The sequence below is a fragment of the Prionailurus viverrinus genome, chromosome A1 (genome assembly GCF_022837055.1).
Source record: "Prionailurus viverrinus isolate Anna chromosome A1, UM_Priviv_1.0, whole genome shotgun sequence".
NCBI classification, from domain to species: domain Eukaryota; kingdom Metazoa; phylum Chordata; class Mammalia; order Carnivora; family Felidae; genus Prionailurus; species Prionailurus viverrinus.
The window spans coordinates 5,501,552-5,516,336 of record NC_062561.1 but is presented as its reverse complement, the minus strand read 5'-3'; the positions used below and the strand labels follow the sequence as shown (position 1 = coordinate 5,516,336).

Genomic DNA, 14,785 nt, shown 5'->3' with positions numbered 1-14,785 from the left:
GCAGCGAGAGGCTGTTTGCTGTTGACCGTGGGTTCATCTCAGAGCAGCGGGTCTGGGCAGCACCCCGGTTATGGCCGTAGAGAAGGGTGGCTGGTGGTTGTAAATCACTGCTTTCCCCTGACTTTCAATGCCTGATGAGAGAGTGTTCTAGTGCCTTCTGAAAAGAGGAGAGATTCTGGGATGGGGACGGTAGAGAATTAATGCTATGAGCACGGCCATCCTTTAGCAAGGGATGCCATAAGGAACAGGACCAGGACAGGCAGCCGATGTGGGAGTTGAGGGTGAGAGGCTCTCATCAGCAGGACCCGAGACCTATCCGTCAGGGACGATGCCTCGTCCGGAGGACAGAGAGCTCGGCCAACCTCACCGCTGACAAATACAACCGCGACAACCACAACAACCCGCAGCACAGGGCCCTCAAACCACACAAGAGCAACACCACAGGGAAATGCAAATACTCCGGCGATTTTGTCTAGACACAACCGCAAAAGAGGGGGCGGGGTTCTTAGGGCTGGACCGAGGTCAAGCACCAACCAGGCCTTCATGCCCGGCTGATACCTCTGCCAACGGGACGGGACAGCTGGTCAACACGCCTCTGACCTGCGCGATGGCATAATCCGAGTTGTTGGTCGCCTGCATGCCTTCGTTCCCGCTGATCCCTACACCCACGTGAGCGGTCTGGATCATCCCAACGTCGTTGGCACCGTCCCCGATGGCAAGGGTAATGGCCTTTACCCGCTTCTTAACCACATCCACTATCTCAGACTTCTGCAGAGGAGACACTCTGTAAGAGAAGAAAGAAATGATGACTGGATGCGTCTTTCCAGAGGAAACAGCTGTAATCTACATTGAGCTGCATTAAAAGGGCAGTTAGTGGACAATTTCCAAATCCAATACATACGTTTTATGCTCATGTGCAAAGAAGCTTTCAGAAAACAGTAGCTTGTGGCTTTCAAGTAGTTGCCAACTTCACAGATGAAATACACAAGTCAAAACTAACTGAAAACACAGCCTGTTTGTAATCGCTCTGCGCGGTGGTAACCATACGTGCAAACTCCTCAGGGGCACATGTGTCCCCCCGCCGGACGATGAAGGCAGGGAAGCTGGATACAGAGGTCTTAGGAAATGTCTTCCAGATAAATCCGAAAACTAGCACAGACCCCATTTTTGCTTTGCTGTACATCATACACAACCCAGGGCTGGCAAGGGAACTGTCTGTAAAATCGGCTTTCACAGAAGGGAAAGAAAATTGGCATGGCTTGAGAAGTGCAGAAAGAGGATGAGGGTAAGGGAGAAGAAAGCCTTTCCCTTCTCCACCTCAGAAATGGAGGCAGTGTCTGAAGAGCAGCCAAGGCACAAGGATTTAAGAAGGCGGGGGGGGGGGGGGGGCGGTCACCAGGACAGGACTACCAAAGCTGAACTGTGCAGGAGCACAGCCCAAAGCCCAAAGACAAGACAGCCTTTGCAGGAAGATGGGCTGTTTCCGCAAGGAATCGAAGGATGGGGGCTATTTCTTATAAGCCCTCAAATCATCTGGGAAGAAGACCCAATGTAAATCTACGGGCTCTAAAGCACAGCAAAGTTCATTATAACGAAGTATTTGTTCGGAGTGTAAGACCAGATAATACAACGACATGGTAAAAACTATTAGTACCTCGGGACTGATTTATTTTAAATTCTGAACTGGTAAGCTGAGAGTCACTTTGGGTGAAAAAAAATTCACGGGTAAACTCCCGAATGGCGTGTGTGTGTGTGCGCGCGCGCGCACGCGCACGCGCGCACACGCACACACACACACACACACACACACACACACACAGAGTAAAAGGCCTGTCTGGGTCTCCCAGAGGTATACTGGCTGCACCCACATATGCACGGTACTTGTAAGCTAGAATAGACACGCAAGGACTTTCTCAGTACAACTATGACTTCTCACACGGCCTCTGACCTCCAGAATACCTGTTTCCAACGGAAAACTTAAAATTTACCTTACATTTAATTCTACCAACCCAGAGACCATTCTGTGCCTGGTGAGACAGCAAACTGAACTTAAAGCACAGGTACTCTGGGAGCCTTAGCTCAAAGGAATGGAAATTAGCAAATGAGAAAAACAGAATCTGGGGGTTGAAAGGCTTTTAGGAGCCATGTTGTACAATCTACTATCTCTTTAATCATTCTCACAGTGACTTTCTTTTTTTTTTTTTTCAACGTTTATTTATTTTTGGGACAGAGAGAGACAGAGCATGAATGGGGGAGGGGCAGAGAGAGAGGGAGACACAGAATCGGAAACTGGCTCCAGGCTCTGAGCCATCAGCCCAGAGCCCGACGCGGGGCTCGAACTCCCGGACCGCGAGATCGTGACCTGGCTGAAGTCGGACGCTTAACCGACTGCACCACCCAGGCGCCCCTCACAGTGACTTTCGATAACGGGAGTTTATTGCCTCCTAGGGCAACTGCAACCACCAAAAATCATTACTGCTACTTTTTTGTGGCTGATAACCTAAAAGCACTAATTCTGTCCTTTGGGTTAGGCTAGAACAAGTAGAACTCATCTTTCAAATGTCAGGAAGGCTGAACTAGAGAGACATCCATCACATCCTTCCTCCCACAGTTCAGTGGCTACGAGCTCAACAGTCCCAGGTCCCTCACCCACTGTTTAACAGACACGCTTCAGAGCTTAAAAATAGCTTCCAAGTATGATCTTCCAGACAGCTACGAGCAGAACGGAACAGAATCCCCATCTCCCTGGTAGCAGATGCTAGACTTACTTTAACGTAGCCTAATGGGAAATTACTGGAAGCAATGTTAACGGACAGAGGTGTAAACTGTAGCTCTTCCTTCCACATTTGTGCAAGGGCTGCTTAGAGCCAAGGGCTGACCTTGACGTACCTCTCTCATTAAGCTCCTGATCGGCAGACACAGCCCCACAATTCTCATCTGCTACACGACTCTGATTTCCCATTTCTCCTCTAAGCTCAACAGAAGCAGAGGTCATATATGGTATGGAGACACCAATGTGGGATTCAAAGTTAAATAACTGAACGTGACCTTCTTCTGTTCCCCATACTATTTACACAGAAGAAGTAATTCTGAGTCCTTGTCTTCCCATCAATGAAATGGGGAAAATGAGAACAGCCTACCTCATGAGATGGTTGATGTATTTATGTGAAATTACACATTGCCTGTGTGAGACAAATGTTATCTCCTACCCCATCTGCAAAACTTCAATTGCTAGAAAAAATCGGACACGTCTGAGAACGGGACACCATCCAACCCATGGTTCCCTGTAAGGGCCCTGCAGTGCTGCAGTGGGAAGTTATGGGTTTTCAAGGGAAAACCAGCAATATCCCTCAGGGAGTCGCATGAAACACTCGCTCGAAGGAGCTCACAGTTCCAATATTAGATCATGCTACATTCCTTTTTATGACGTATCTTTGTGAAGCCGAGTTTTCACGGCTGCTATGATAAAAAGCAGAAATCAATGTGAAATAGGAAATGAGAGCTGAAACATCCATGCTTTCTTTGAGGTTTGAGAAGTTGTCCAAGGCTCAACAGGTGCCCCACACCAGAGCATCGGTGAGTGGTTATGGTTAGTAAGGGTGAGATAAAGTATTATTTCTTTCCAGCTATGTCCGTGATTGTTTCGGACGTCTACTAAGTTCTTAGAACATAATGACTTCTTTCATTGTTTGACCTTACCTTCCTCGTAGTTAGAAACTGCTCAATGTATTCAATGTTCTTTCTTGGCCTAGGGGCTTTGCAAAGCAATCACTGAGACACTACAGTTCTGCGAACGCAGGGAGTCTGGGAGCCTCTGCATTGATCACTCCTCTCCATGATTACATCACTGGCTCTTCAAATACATTTATTCACTCACTGAAGTGAAACTCCACTATCGTTTAATCTCGAACTCGTCTTCTGTACAGGAGCACATGGGACAGACACACAGCCCTGGGGAGTCTGGGGCTACGACGACTTGAGAATCTTCCTTGCCACCCAAGTCATCGAGTAAGTTGGTCTCCAGCTGACCTGGAGTGATTCAGAGCAAAAGGGGGTATACGGGGCAAAAGGGGACTCTGTAGGGCAGAAAGCTCAACCACAAGAACATGTGTGGTGGGAGGCTGGACGGGTTGTGGTGGCCAAATAGGGAAGCCACTAAACAAGTCCGTGGTTTTCTCTGAAGTTAAAGGTGGTTTTTTTTTTTTTTCCTTGGGGCGCCTGGGTAGCTCAGTCGGTTAAGTGTCCAACTTCGGCTCAGGTCATGATCTCACAGTTCGTGGGTTCGAGCCCTGCATCAGGCTCTGTGCTGACAGCTCAGAGCCTGGAGCCTGCTTGGGATTTTGTGTCTCCCTCCCTCTCTGCCCCTCCCCTGCTTACGTGTACATAGTCTCTCTCTCTCTCAAAAATAAATAAACATTAAAAAATATTTTTAAGGTGTTTTCTCATTATTGGGTTTAGCAGTAAGCCAACCAACAAGAGCCAAGTAGCAAGTCAAATCCACTCACTACATTTGCCACTGTGGGATTTGAATCTCAGACGAGTTGAGTCACGATTCTGATGGCTTCGAGCAAAATCTATGCAAGTCCAAAGCTGCGTTTTCCCAAAAAAGCAAGAATAAAGAGAAAACCTGACTGGGATATATAAACTGAGTCATATCCCAGCATTTTAGAAGCATGAAATTCTCATCAAGGATTTATTATGCCCTCGGCTGCAATGCCTTGAGAAAATATAATTCTAGCACACACGAGGGGTTCAAAACAGATGTCAAACAGCTAATTTCTACAAAACGGAATAGGCACCATTACGCCTCGGTCATACGTAGTGTTTTAGTACGCCAAGTTGCCACGAAGCACAAACCACCTCCTTTTTTAATCTTAATTTGTAACCTGGAATCACATGCCACACTTCCCAGCATATAGTACATTCAACCCATAAAATAAGAATTCCAGGCCACATCTGAGCTAAGCGAGGCACTTGGGACAGTTCTATAACTACTTTAGTGCCTTATGAATAAAAACATAAAATCAAAGATCTTTAATCAACTGGAGAGATATTCTACCTACTTTTTTGGCGAACACAATGGATTCTAAAATAAAAAATACGTTTTCCTTTGGAGACTTAAAAAAATTCAGTATCCTGGAGTATCTAATTTCATGGGATATGTGTTCCTGGAACTTTAAAATGTACTTTCTAAAGTTATTTCAACTATGATGCTTAAGTAGTACCTTTGGTAAACTGCTTTTCTAGAATTAATGATCATGCATTAATTTATCTGACCTACAAAAGCCCTGGTCTCAAAACAAGTTTCTAAATTCTGCTTTGCAATATCATCTGAGCAAGTTTAAACAAATCCCTTCCTTCTTAGAGCCCAGAGATCTCATTTGTAAAGTGGGGTGAATCTCTATTACTGATTTGCAAACTGAGCTCAGCTCAGCCAGGCGAGTTGCAAGAAACTCCATCCACCCAGGGGCACCCAAGAGAACTTCAACACTTACTCATTAACCAGATTCACTAAGCACATTTACTAATTGGACTCTTAAATTTAGTTATTCTGCATAGTCCCTATGACGGAAAACGAAGTTTGAAGCCACTGGCCTAGGTCAATGAGTCTCAAATTTTAAGTGAGCGTCGGAATCACTTGGAGAGCTTGTAAAAATACAGGTTCTGATGCACAAGTGTGCATTTAACAAGCTCCCAGGTGATGGTGATGTTGCTTGCCTATGGACAACACCAAAGTAGGCAACACTGACCTGGACAAGATCACAAGATCTCTCTTGTTCAAATGTTTTAATTAGCTGGGCTTACGTTTCCAAAGCAGAAGATACATGTAAAGGTTTCAGAAGGTGACATTTAACAATCAGCAGGAACACTGAATCTCATCCCCTTCTTTCAAGCTTTGTATGTTCTTCTGTGCTTTTTTTTAAAATTTATTTATTTAGAGAGAGACAGCATGCCAGGAAGGGGCAGAGAGAGGGAGAGAGAGGATCCCAAGCACTGTCAGCACAGAGCCGGATGTGGGGCTCAAACTCACAAACCATGAGATCGTGACTTGAGCCCAAACCAAAAGTCAGACACTTAACCACTGAGCCATCCAGGTGCCCTCTTCTTTGCTTTTAACCCTCAACTAGTAAGTACAAACTAGGGTTGGAATGTCGTTTTAAAATAGTCTTCAAATCTGAGTGTCTCACATAAGAGGGTGAGAGGGAGGAAATACTAACCAAAATTTGGTCTATAGGACTTTGTAAGTTGTTTTTAATGTCACAGAGACCAACATCTGTGATTTAATTTGTGAAAATGTCCATTTTCCCTATTAAAGATAACATCCTTAGGAAACTCTTTCATTAAAAAACATTAAAATATTGCACCTTATTTCTTATAGCAGTCAGTAATCTTAACAGTTTCAAAAATTGCGACATCTTAAAAAAACAAATCTGTTTGTAGATACACGAACACCTAACATAGAAGCCTAAAATCTAGGGGTGCCTGGGTGGCTCAGTTGGTTGAGCGTCTGCCTCTTGATTTTGGTTTGGGTCGTGGTCCCAGGGTCCTGGGGTTGAGCCCTGCGTTGGGCTCCATGCTGAGCATGAAGCCTGCTTGAGATTTTCTCTCTCTCTCCCTCTGCCCTTCAACCCCACTCTGACATTTTCTCTCTTTGACATTAAAACAAAAAAAAGTGTCTAAAATCTAAAAACAATTGAACTATCCTACGTGTCTAATAAGGGCCTCCCTGGCTGACCAATATGCGTCCTGACCTCTGTGTTTGTTCCTTAGATGCATTTAGTGCACTTGATACAGGACCAGTTGTCCAGGCCTCCTGGAAAGCTTTCCCCTTCTGGAACATTCTATCTCTGTGCTCTGACCCAAAATGTGTGACTCTCTCAAATTTAATCTCATGTCTCAGTTCTTAGTGCATCTGATCGTAGCCCCTAGCTCCAAAAGCAAATAACGTTGGCAGCTTGGGACAGTCCCTAGAGGAGAGGGACAGATGTGAGAGGCTGCAGGGTAAGGGCGGGGCAAGAGGGTGTGTCTGGGCAGACCCAGTAGGTACCTGAGGTCAGTTTACGTATAGGCACAAAGAAGTGACATTTAAACTCACTCAGGGGCTCTCAATTAGACTCAAGTGCTCCCTTATTATAAAAATGTACACACAGAGGGGCACCCGGGCGGCTCAGTCGGTTAAGCATCCACATCCGACTTCGGCTTAGGTCATGATCTCACAGCCCATGAGTTCGAGCCTCGCTGACAGCTTGGAGCCTGGCGCCTGGTTCGGATTCTTATGTCTCCCTCTCTCTCTGCCCCTCCCCTGCTCACACACTCTCTCTGTCTGTCTGTCTGTCTGTCTCTCTCTCTCTCTCCTTCAAAAAGAAATAAACATTAAAAAAAATTTTTTTGAACGTACACATAGAAAAGAGCTATCTTCTACAGGAGGAAGCCATGAGAGATGGCACCTCACAAAGACGTACCTGAAAACGCAGTTCAGGTTTTATTGCAAAAATTCATTGCCTGACCAAGGGGCAGCCTCATAGGGTTGGGACTAGAGCGGAGCACGTTCTCAAAAGCAGAAGGGGTGCGTATAGAGAAAAAATAACCATCCGTGAGATAGTGGGCTGCATAGGGTAGCACCATAGACCTAGTTCTAAATGAGCAACATTCACAGACTTTCAGGGGTGAGCGGGTCCGGCTTCGGTGGCTTTGGCGGTGAAGGGTTCCACCCACCCTAGCATTTCCCCCCGCGTCTGAGGTGCTATGGAGGCCCTCCTGTGGAAGGATTTCTCTCCATCCTTAAAAATTTCGGACCACACCGTGGCAATATCAAAGATGCGGTTTCCTACAAAATGCCGTATGACTGAAGTTACTGTCCTTTCCCCAACCTTATAAAAGAGCAGAGAGGATGACAGACCACAGGCAGGAACATCACGGACACCAACGTTCCAAGAATCGATCCCAGGCGGCATCGGGGTGGCTCGGTTGGGCGTCCGACTTTGGCTGAAGTCAGGATCTCACGGTTTGAGTTCAAGCCCTACATCAGGCTCCATACTGATGGTAGAGAGCCTGCTTGGGATTCATTCTCATTCTCTCTCTCTCTCTGCCCCTTCTGTGTTCTCTCTCTCTCAAAAACAAACATATTAATTTAAAAAAAGTTAAAAAAAAAATTGATCCCAGAACTATTTAGCGGGTATCTCTCTTAAAGTAAACTCAGTGTATCCAGTGTAATGATTTTACCATTATGGGGGAATGTATTTGTCTCCCTCAATTTCACTTCTTCCTTCTTTTCCATCCTTCCCTCTCCGTCCCCTACCCCAGCGGACATTCAGTAAATGGTGACTAACTACCAAAATCATGGTTCTAGGACTAATTATCTCTCTAACCATAATTAAGAATAATAGGAAAAATACAGTTCTACTTAAAAGTACATCAACTTCCATGTAAGTGGGAACACGCTACCAGTGTATAATCCTGAAAGAATACTCCTACTCACAGACGGAGAGACTGGAAGAAGTGCAAAGCAAAGGCAACTGTGCACCTCTGCGAGATCTAATTCCATCGCCGGTGGAGAGGAAGGAGTTCAAAACACCGCACTTCTGACCACTCTGCCAGTGGGCACTTCTTGCAAACTTCCTGGCCAAACATGCCAGTGCTCTCGATTCTGTTTGCTACTAACGGCCTTAAAAACATTATGGGCTCACTAGAGGCTTTTTGCGACAGCTCTTAATGACACGTAGCAGGGCAGCCATCCTTGGCTTCACACAGGGCTCCCCTGGGAAGGGCTAACCCAGAAGCCTGCTCTTTCGATCCAAATGCTCTGACTATGAGAAGCCAACAGTAAGCCCCTGAGTATCATCCTGCGTCAGCACTTTGAGGGCTTAGCACAAACTGGCTTACTGGGTCTTTTCAAGCGGTCTCGGGGATGTCGGGCGATGCAAACCATCCAAACAAAGTCTGTGTTTAAGCACCTCGCCACGTATCTGCTCCTTGCACGGTGATTTCGGTCTGAAATCATACTCTCTCGCGAGGCCCAATCCCTCCAGACCTTTGCCCTATTAACAACTTTTGAACACAGTACCCAGTAAACATTTAACTTGCCGGTTGAATAAAATGATCGACCTAGATCTCATGATTGGTGATACAAATCTGCATGAAATAACTATGAGCCCTCATCTGATCCAGCCACCCTTGAGAAATACAGGCCAATATGGTCACAGGATCTGCCGAGCCGCTAATCGGAGAGCTCAGGAGGCATCGCTTATTTGGAGATGTTTTGATAACGGTCCCTGTATGGAGGTTGTCCCCCTCCAGGTACACGGAAGGTTGAATGCAGGCTACTGGCACAATGTGACAAGTCTGACTGTGCCAGGTGAGGCCAAAAACAGGTAGCTGTGCTATCATCTTGCTGTATATCTTGGTGGTGCAAGATATACAGTCATTTTAGGAATGTAAATTTTTTTTAAGTTTATTTATTTTGAGAGAGAGAAAGAGAGACAGAGACAGAGAGACAGAGTGAGTGGGGAAGGGCACAGAGAGAAGGAGGGAGAGAGAATCCCAAGCAGGCTCTGCACCATCAGTGCAGAGCCCGACACAGGGCTCGAACTCATGAACTGTGAGATCGTGACCTCAGCCGAAATCAAGAGTCCGAAGCTCAACCGACTGAGCCACCCAGATGCCCCAGTCAGTTTAGGAATTTACCACACATGTTTGGGCATATATTAAATTTAAACTGCAGAAAGCTTAAAATCTCCAAAGCATCCTAAAAGTACAAAGACTCTTTTCGACATGGTGTAAGTATTCGTTTTTTCCAAAATACTAAGGCTAAATGTTTCCACCTCCAGAATAGACTTCAACTTCCAGAAACAGGAGATGAGCCCTCCTTCACACTCTCTCCTTGCCCCTCTCCTCAGGAGGGGCAGCCAGGCAGGCCTGGAATCGAGAGAGAAGGTGAGAGCTTTTTAAAAATGCTATTTAGGGGTGCCTGGGTGGCGCAGTCGGTTAAGCGTCCGACTTCAGCCAGGTCACGATCTCGCAGTCCGTGAGTTCGAGCCCCGTGTCAGGCTCTGGGCTGATGGCTCAGAGCCTGGAGCCTGTTTCCGATTCTGTGTCTCCCTCTCTCTCTGCCCCTCCCCCGTTCATGCTCTGTCTCTCTCTGTCCCAAAAATAAATAAACGTTGAAAAAAAAATTTTTAAATGCTATTTATATAAATTTGCCACTATAACAATATGTTAACAATTACTACTAGTAGTTTCCTTGCTTAAAAAGTTCATTTAACTCCTCCAGTGTTTAATTCTAAAGCTTAAAGGGGTTGCTGATTATCTCAGCGTTCGGTGCGTGTGCGCGCGCGCGCGCACACACACACACACACACACATACAAACACAGTGTACAAAATGTGGCCTTGATTCTCCTTTTAGTATCAAACTCTGAAAAATACTCTTGCCAGTATCTTAATCAAAGTATTCTGCACTTTCACGTTGGATGCATGACCCAGAGTTTCAACATGAATAATGTTATGACTAAATAGTCTAGTCACCTGAAGTCACCCTTCTATGGCCCCCAATCTTGATTCCAAAATCTAAAAAAACTTCTCGACAAACAAGAATTTTAAAGGCGGAAAAAACCCTAATGAGTGATCTGGGGACAGGGCGATATATTTACCACTGATCTTAATTACTACTTGACTGCGGACTGCCTTCACTGTCCTGGGAGCATTCTCTTCCTCCCAGCCTAGGAGGTAGAGACCAGCAATCCTACAGTTGTGAGTCGTGAGGGAACCTGATATTCTTTATTCACCGAACAAAAACCTTATAACCTGATCCTGTGCTTTGGCCGTAAATGCTGCCTGTGCAGCTGAGGCTTTCAGAGTGGCTCTGGAGAAAGGGAGGACACCCTGTCTGCCCAAGATCAGTTTACTCCACGACCAGAAAGGGCTTTCTTTGAAATAAGTATCCCCTGCTTGGGGGTTCAGGATTTATGCATCTGTACTTGCGTCCATGACAATTTTATTGCGTGTCCAGGAAACAGAGCAATTAAAGTGGCGCTCAGACAGGAGTCTAGCTTCTGAAAACCTAACATCTCCACTAAACAATACAGAATATGTTAAGATCCGGGCAGCCACATTTGATATAAAATTTTAATAGGTCGTACGTTGTGAATTACACACAGGTTTATATTCACTGAAGTCAACTGGCTATAGCCTGTTTCTTCCTGTGCTAGGCTGAAAAGAAGGGCCCAGACTAGGAAGGCTGGGATTTAAATAAGAGATATTAGATCCTTCTGTTCCCAGGCTGAAGCAGGGATTAGAATAACACATTTAAATACCTTAATGTTTTTAGCACAAAAAGCATTAATTCGATACTCTGCTTCCTTGAAATGCTTTATTAAAGACCCCCAAACCCTCTCAGGAGTGTCTGCCTTCCTTGGGGTTAACATACATTTATTGTTCTCCACTGCAAATTTCACTAGTATTTCAAAACAGCGTGCCTGGCCTTTGCTGTGGGGATAGTGGGAATAGGAAATAGAACCGAGAGGAAAGCTGAGAAGGCTTTGAGTTTTGACATTTCAGCGCAAGCTTATAGCTCCTTCAGGGCCAACACATCATGAGCTCATGCACCACTAAAAATAAATGACGACCGAGATGCTTAATAGACTGATTTTAATTAGACCTGCCCTTCACCTGTCACAAAGGTCACCAGATTACCAACCCGAGAAATAAGCCAAACTGTAACTATCTGTACCCTGGAAAAAGTGGGGCAGCCTGTGTGCCTCTTGACCTTGACCCCAGGCCTCATGCAAGCAACCGAGAGCCTTAAGAGCCACAGGGAGGGCAGTGACCAGCACCACGTGCACCCACTCTCTCCAATCTGAAAATCTGGGAGTGGAATTTGTTGGGTAGAAATGCGGAGAAGTCAGACAAAACTCTTTTCTCCAAGAACCACACACCCCTTCTCAAACCTGAAGCCTGTATTTAATAAGCCACTAATTCTTGATCTCAATAGCGAGAAATGATCATGCTTTTCTGGGGGTACATTTGTCCAAATCCACAGAATTTACACCAAGAGTGAATTCTAATGTGCACAATGGACTCTGGGTAATAAGGACAGGTCAATGTAGTTCATCAATTGTAACAAATGTACCATTGTCGGGACCAGAGGGGGAGGGCGTGGCGGGGAGGCGCTGCATGTGTTGTAAATATCTCTGTACAATACACTCCATTTTGCTGTGAACCTAAAATTGTTCCAGAAAATAAAGTCTATCGGGGGGAGGGGGGAAGGCAGCAGCATTCTACCGCTGCTAAAGCAGAACATGAAGATGAACGTGCTGGTTCTATAAATCCGCTGAAGTCCTGGAAAGTGGTCGAGAAAGATCGACGGACACCAGGCAGATGGGGCAGGAGCGCCTGGTGTGGGGCAGGAGCGACCATGGGCCTCGTGACCAACCACGTGCGGGTCTGCATAAAGAGAGAACGTGAGCCCAGGACGCCGTGCACCCACGGGAGAAATCAACTGTAGCAGCCAAGCCTAAGAGTAATAAACCTGACCTACTGCAAGTTTAATTTGTGACTTGCTCTCTTAACTGACTGAACACTAGCAGAACAACACTTCTTTGGACAAAGTCTGGTCTGGAATACAGTTTGCTGTGTGGTACTTCGTCTCCATAATTAGGCTCTGAGTTACCTGGTCTTAGGGATTTCTTCTACTCATCTTTAAAACCCGTGGCACCAAATACAATAGGTAACAAATGCCTGTTGAATTACCCATTTTTAAATGATTGTTTTTGGACTTCAAACACAGCCCTCCTTGTGCTTATTCTTCATTTTAATTGTTTCCAATTCATGTTCAAGAACACACTTATCATACTAAATAATGATCATCTTTCAGTTTTGATCAAAGAAAAAGAAAGATGAAAGTGACTTGTTCGTTACAACACCTGTTCAGAGAAGCCCAAATCTCAACCTTCAAGTCCACCTGGTCGCTATACTTTTCAGAGTCGATTAATACACCAACAACCACATTCATCAGGTTACCACCTCCTCGAAGCAACAGCCACCACCTGAAAGTCCAGTGTGCCATTTATGTGGTTCGCAAGGCGGGGTCAGCACTACCAACATCTGCCCCGCCCACCTTGGCTGGCAGCTGCGGTGGACAAGTGAGAAAGATCAGTGCTGCTGTCAGGGCGGAGGGCCTGATGCTGAGCTTGGCGAGGAGATCAAGACCAGAGCTTGCCCATACATGCCCACTCGGACCAGGGCTATGGCCAGGGGGGAGTTTAGGATGAAGATTCCAGCCAGGAGACCTGAGGAGTCGAGGAAAGGTACCAGGAGCGCATTCAGCAAGGGCTCTTGTCCCATAAAAAGAAATGCTTAAATCTTGCAATCATATCCACCTTCCAGCTAAAATGGGAGTCATCAACCAAACGCAGCCTCAGATAAGGGAGTTTGATATAAGAGGTTGAGAAAGAGGTTGAGAAAGAGGGAGAGAGAGAGAGAGAGAAAGCAAGCGGGGAGGGGGCAGAGGGAGAGAGAGAATCTTAAGCAGGCTCCAGGCTCAGCACAGAGCTTGACGTGTAGGTTGGGGCTCCAACCTACAACCTTGGGATCAGGACCTGAGCCAAAACCAAGGGTCGGACGCTCAACTGACTGAGCCACCCAGGTGCCTTTTTAAAAATCATATGGCCCACACTCAGAGTGGTATAAGGCCCAGAACCAGATTCCGTGACCCGAGGTCCGAGGTGATAATAACTTACATGTGGGGAAAATTCCATCCTTCTTCCAACAGCTCCCACCCTCCCCATCCCTTGGAGAGTCTGTTCACGCCCAGGATTTCAGAATGCTCGTTGTTCACACTGTGGGAGGGGAGGACGCAGGTGATGGCCCCGCGTGACCACACGAACCAGGAGGAATAAGGGGGAAGGCTTCGAGTGGGAGGGCCCCCCAGAGAGGGGCATAAATGGGATTCTTGCCTCTTCTCATCTAGGCAGGCAGCCTCTCCAGTTTTTCTCTCTCCTCTGTGACCAACAATGAGGATTTCTACTATTTCTTAGGCTCTAAGACTTATGCTGCTTTGTTTTGTTTTTGTTTTTTTAATGGAATGCGTCACAAATTTGTGTGTTATCCCCAGAAGGGATCATGCGAAGCTTCTCTTTTTTTTTTTTCCAATTTTAGTATATATGCTGCCAAAGCAAGCACTAAAACCTATACTTTCAAGTTGGAAGCAAAAATATTATTATTTTATTTATAGTGATAATAATAAAAGACCAGCCACAAGTGCTGATTGAACACACGGTACTTAGCCATCCGTGACCGAGCTAGTTTAATCCTCGCTGCGACTCTGAGAAATCGGCAGGGCCATCCTGACCAACTCAAGGGTGAGAAAACTAGGCCAGGGAGGCTGGCACACTGTGCCCAAGGTCACAAAGCCTGACCCAAGACAGGACGTGACCACAGCCGTCGCACTCCAGGGTCTGCCTGCTTAGCCACTCAGCTACCCGCCCGGCTACTGTGCACACACCCACTCGGGAAGTGTCGCACACTTCCGCTGAGCAATCTGGCCAGGCCGGGCTGGGGAACGGGCACGGATCATCTACCCCCAGCACGGTGAGAGCCCCACGAGGTTACCTGATCCCGATTCTCGGTTCTCTGCTTTCAATTTGAGGGAGTCACCCCTGCCATGTGTCTCACAGAAGAGTCACAAAGACCAAAGGAACGCTATCGGTGGGTAAGCATTTTGAAAGACGGGGAAAACCCCTCTCTTAGCTTCTTCCTGACTCTTGGATTAAGTGCCAGCCACCCCTCATC

At 46.3% G+C, this 14,785-nt stretch overlaps 1 protein-coding gene across 12 annotated transcripts in view; it reads right to left on the bottom strand.

The window, feature by feature from the left end:
* LOC125172019 (phospholipid-transporting ATPase IB) overlaps positions 1–14,785 on the bottom strand; it is a 647,472-nt gene that overhangs the window by 265,653 nt on the left and 367,034 nt on the right. For all 12 annotated transcript variants that reach the window (XM_047869466.1, XM_047869485.1, XM_047869458.1 and 9 more), the window contains one exon: positions 601–784. In XM_047869466.1, the coding sequence (XP_047725422.1) occupies positions 601–784 (184 nt within the window). The remainder of the gene's footprint in view (positions 1–600; positions 785–14,785) is intronic.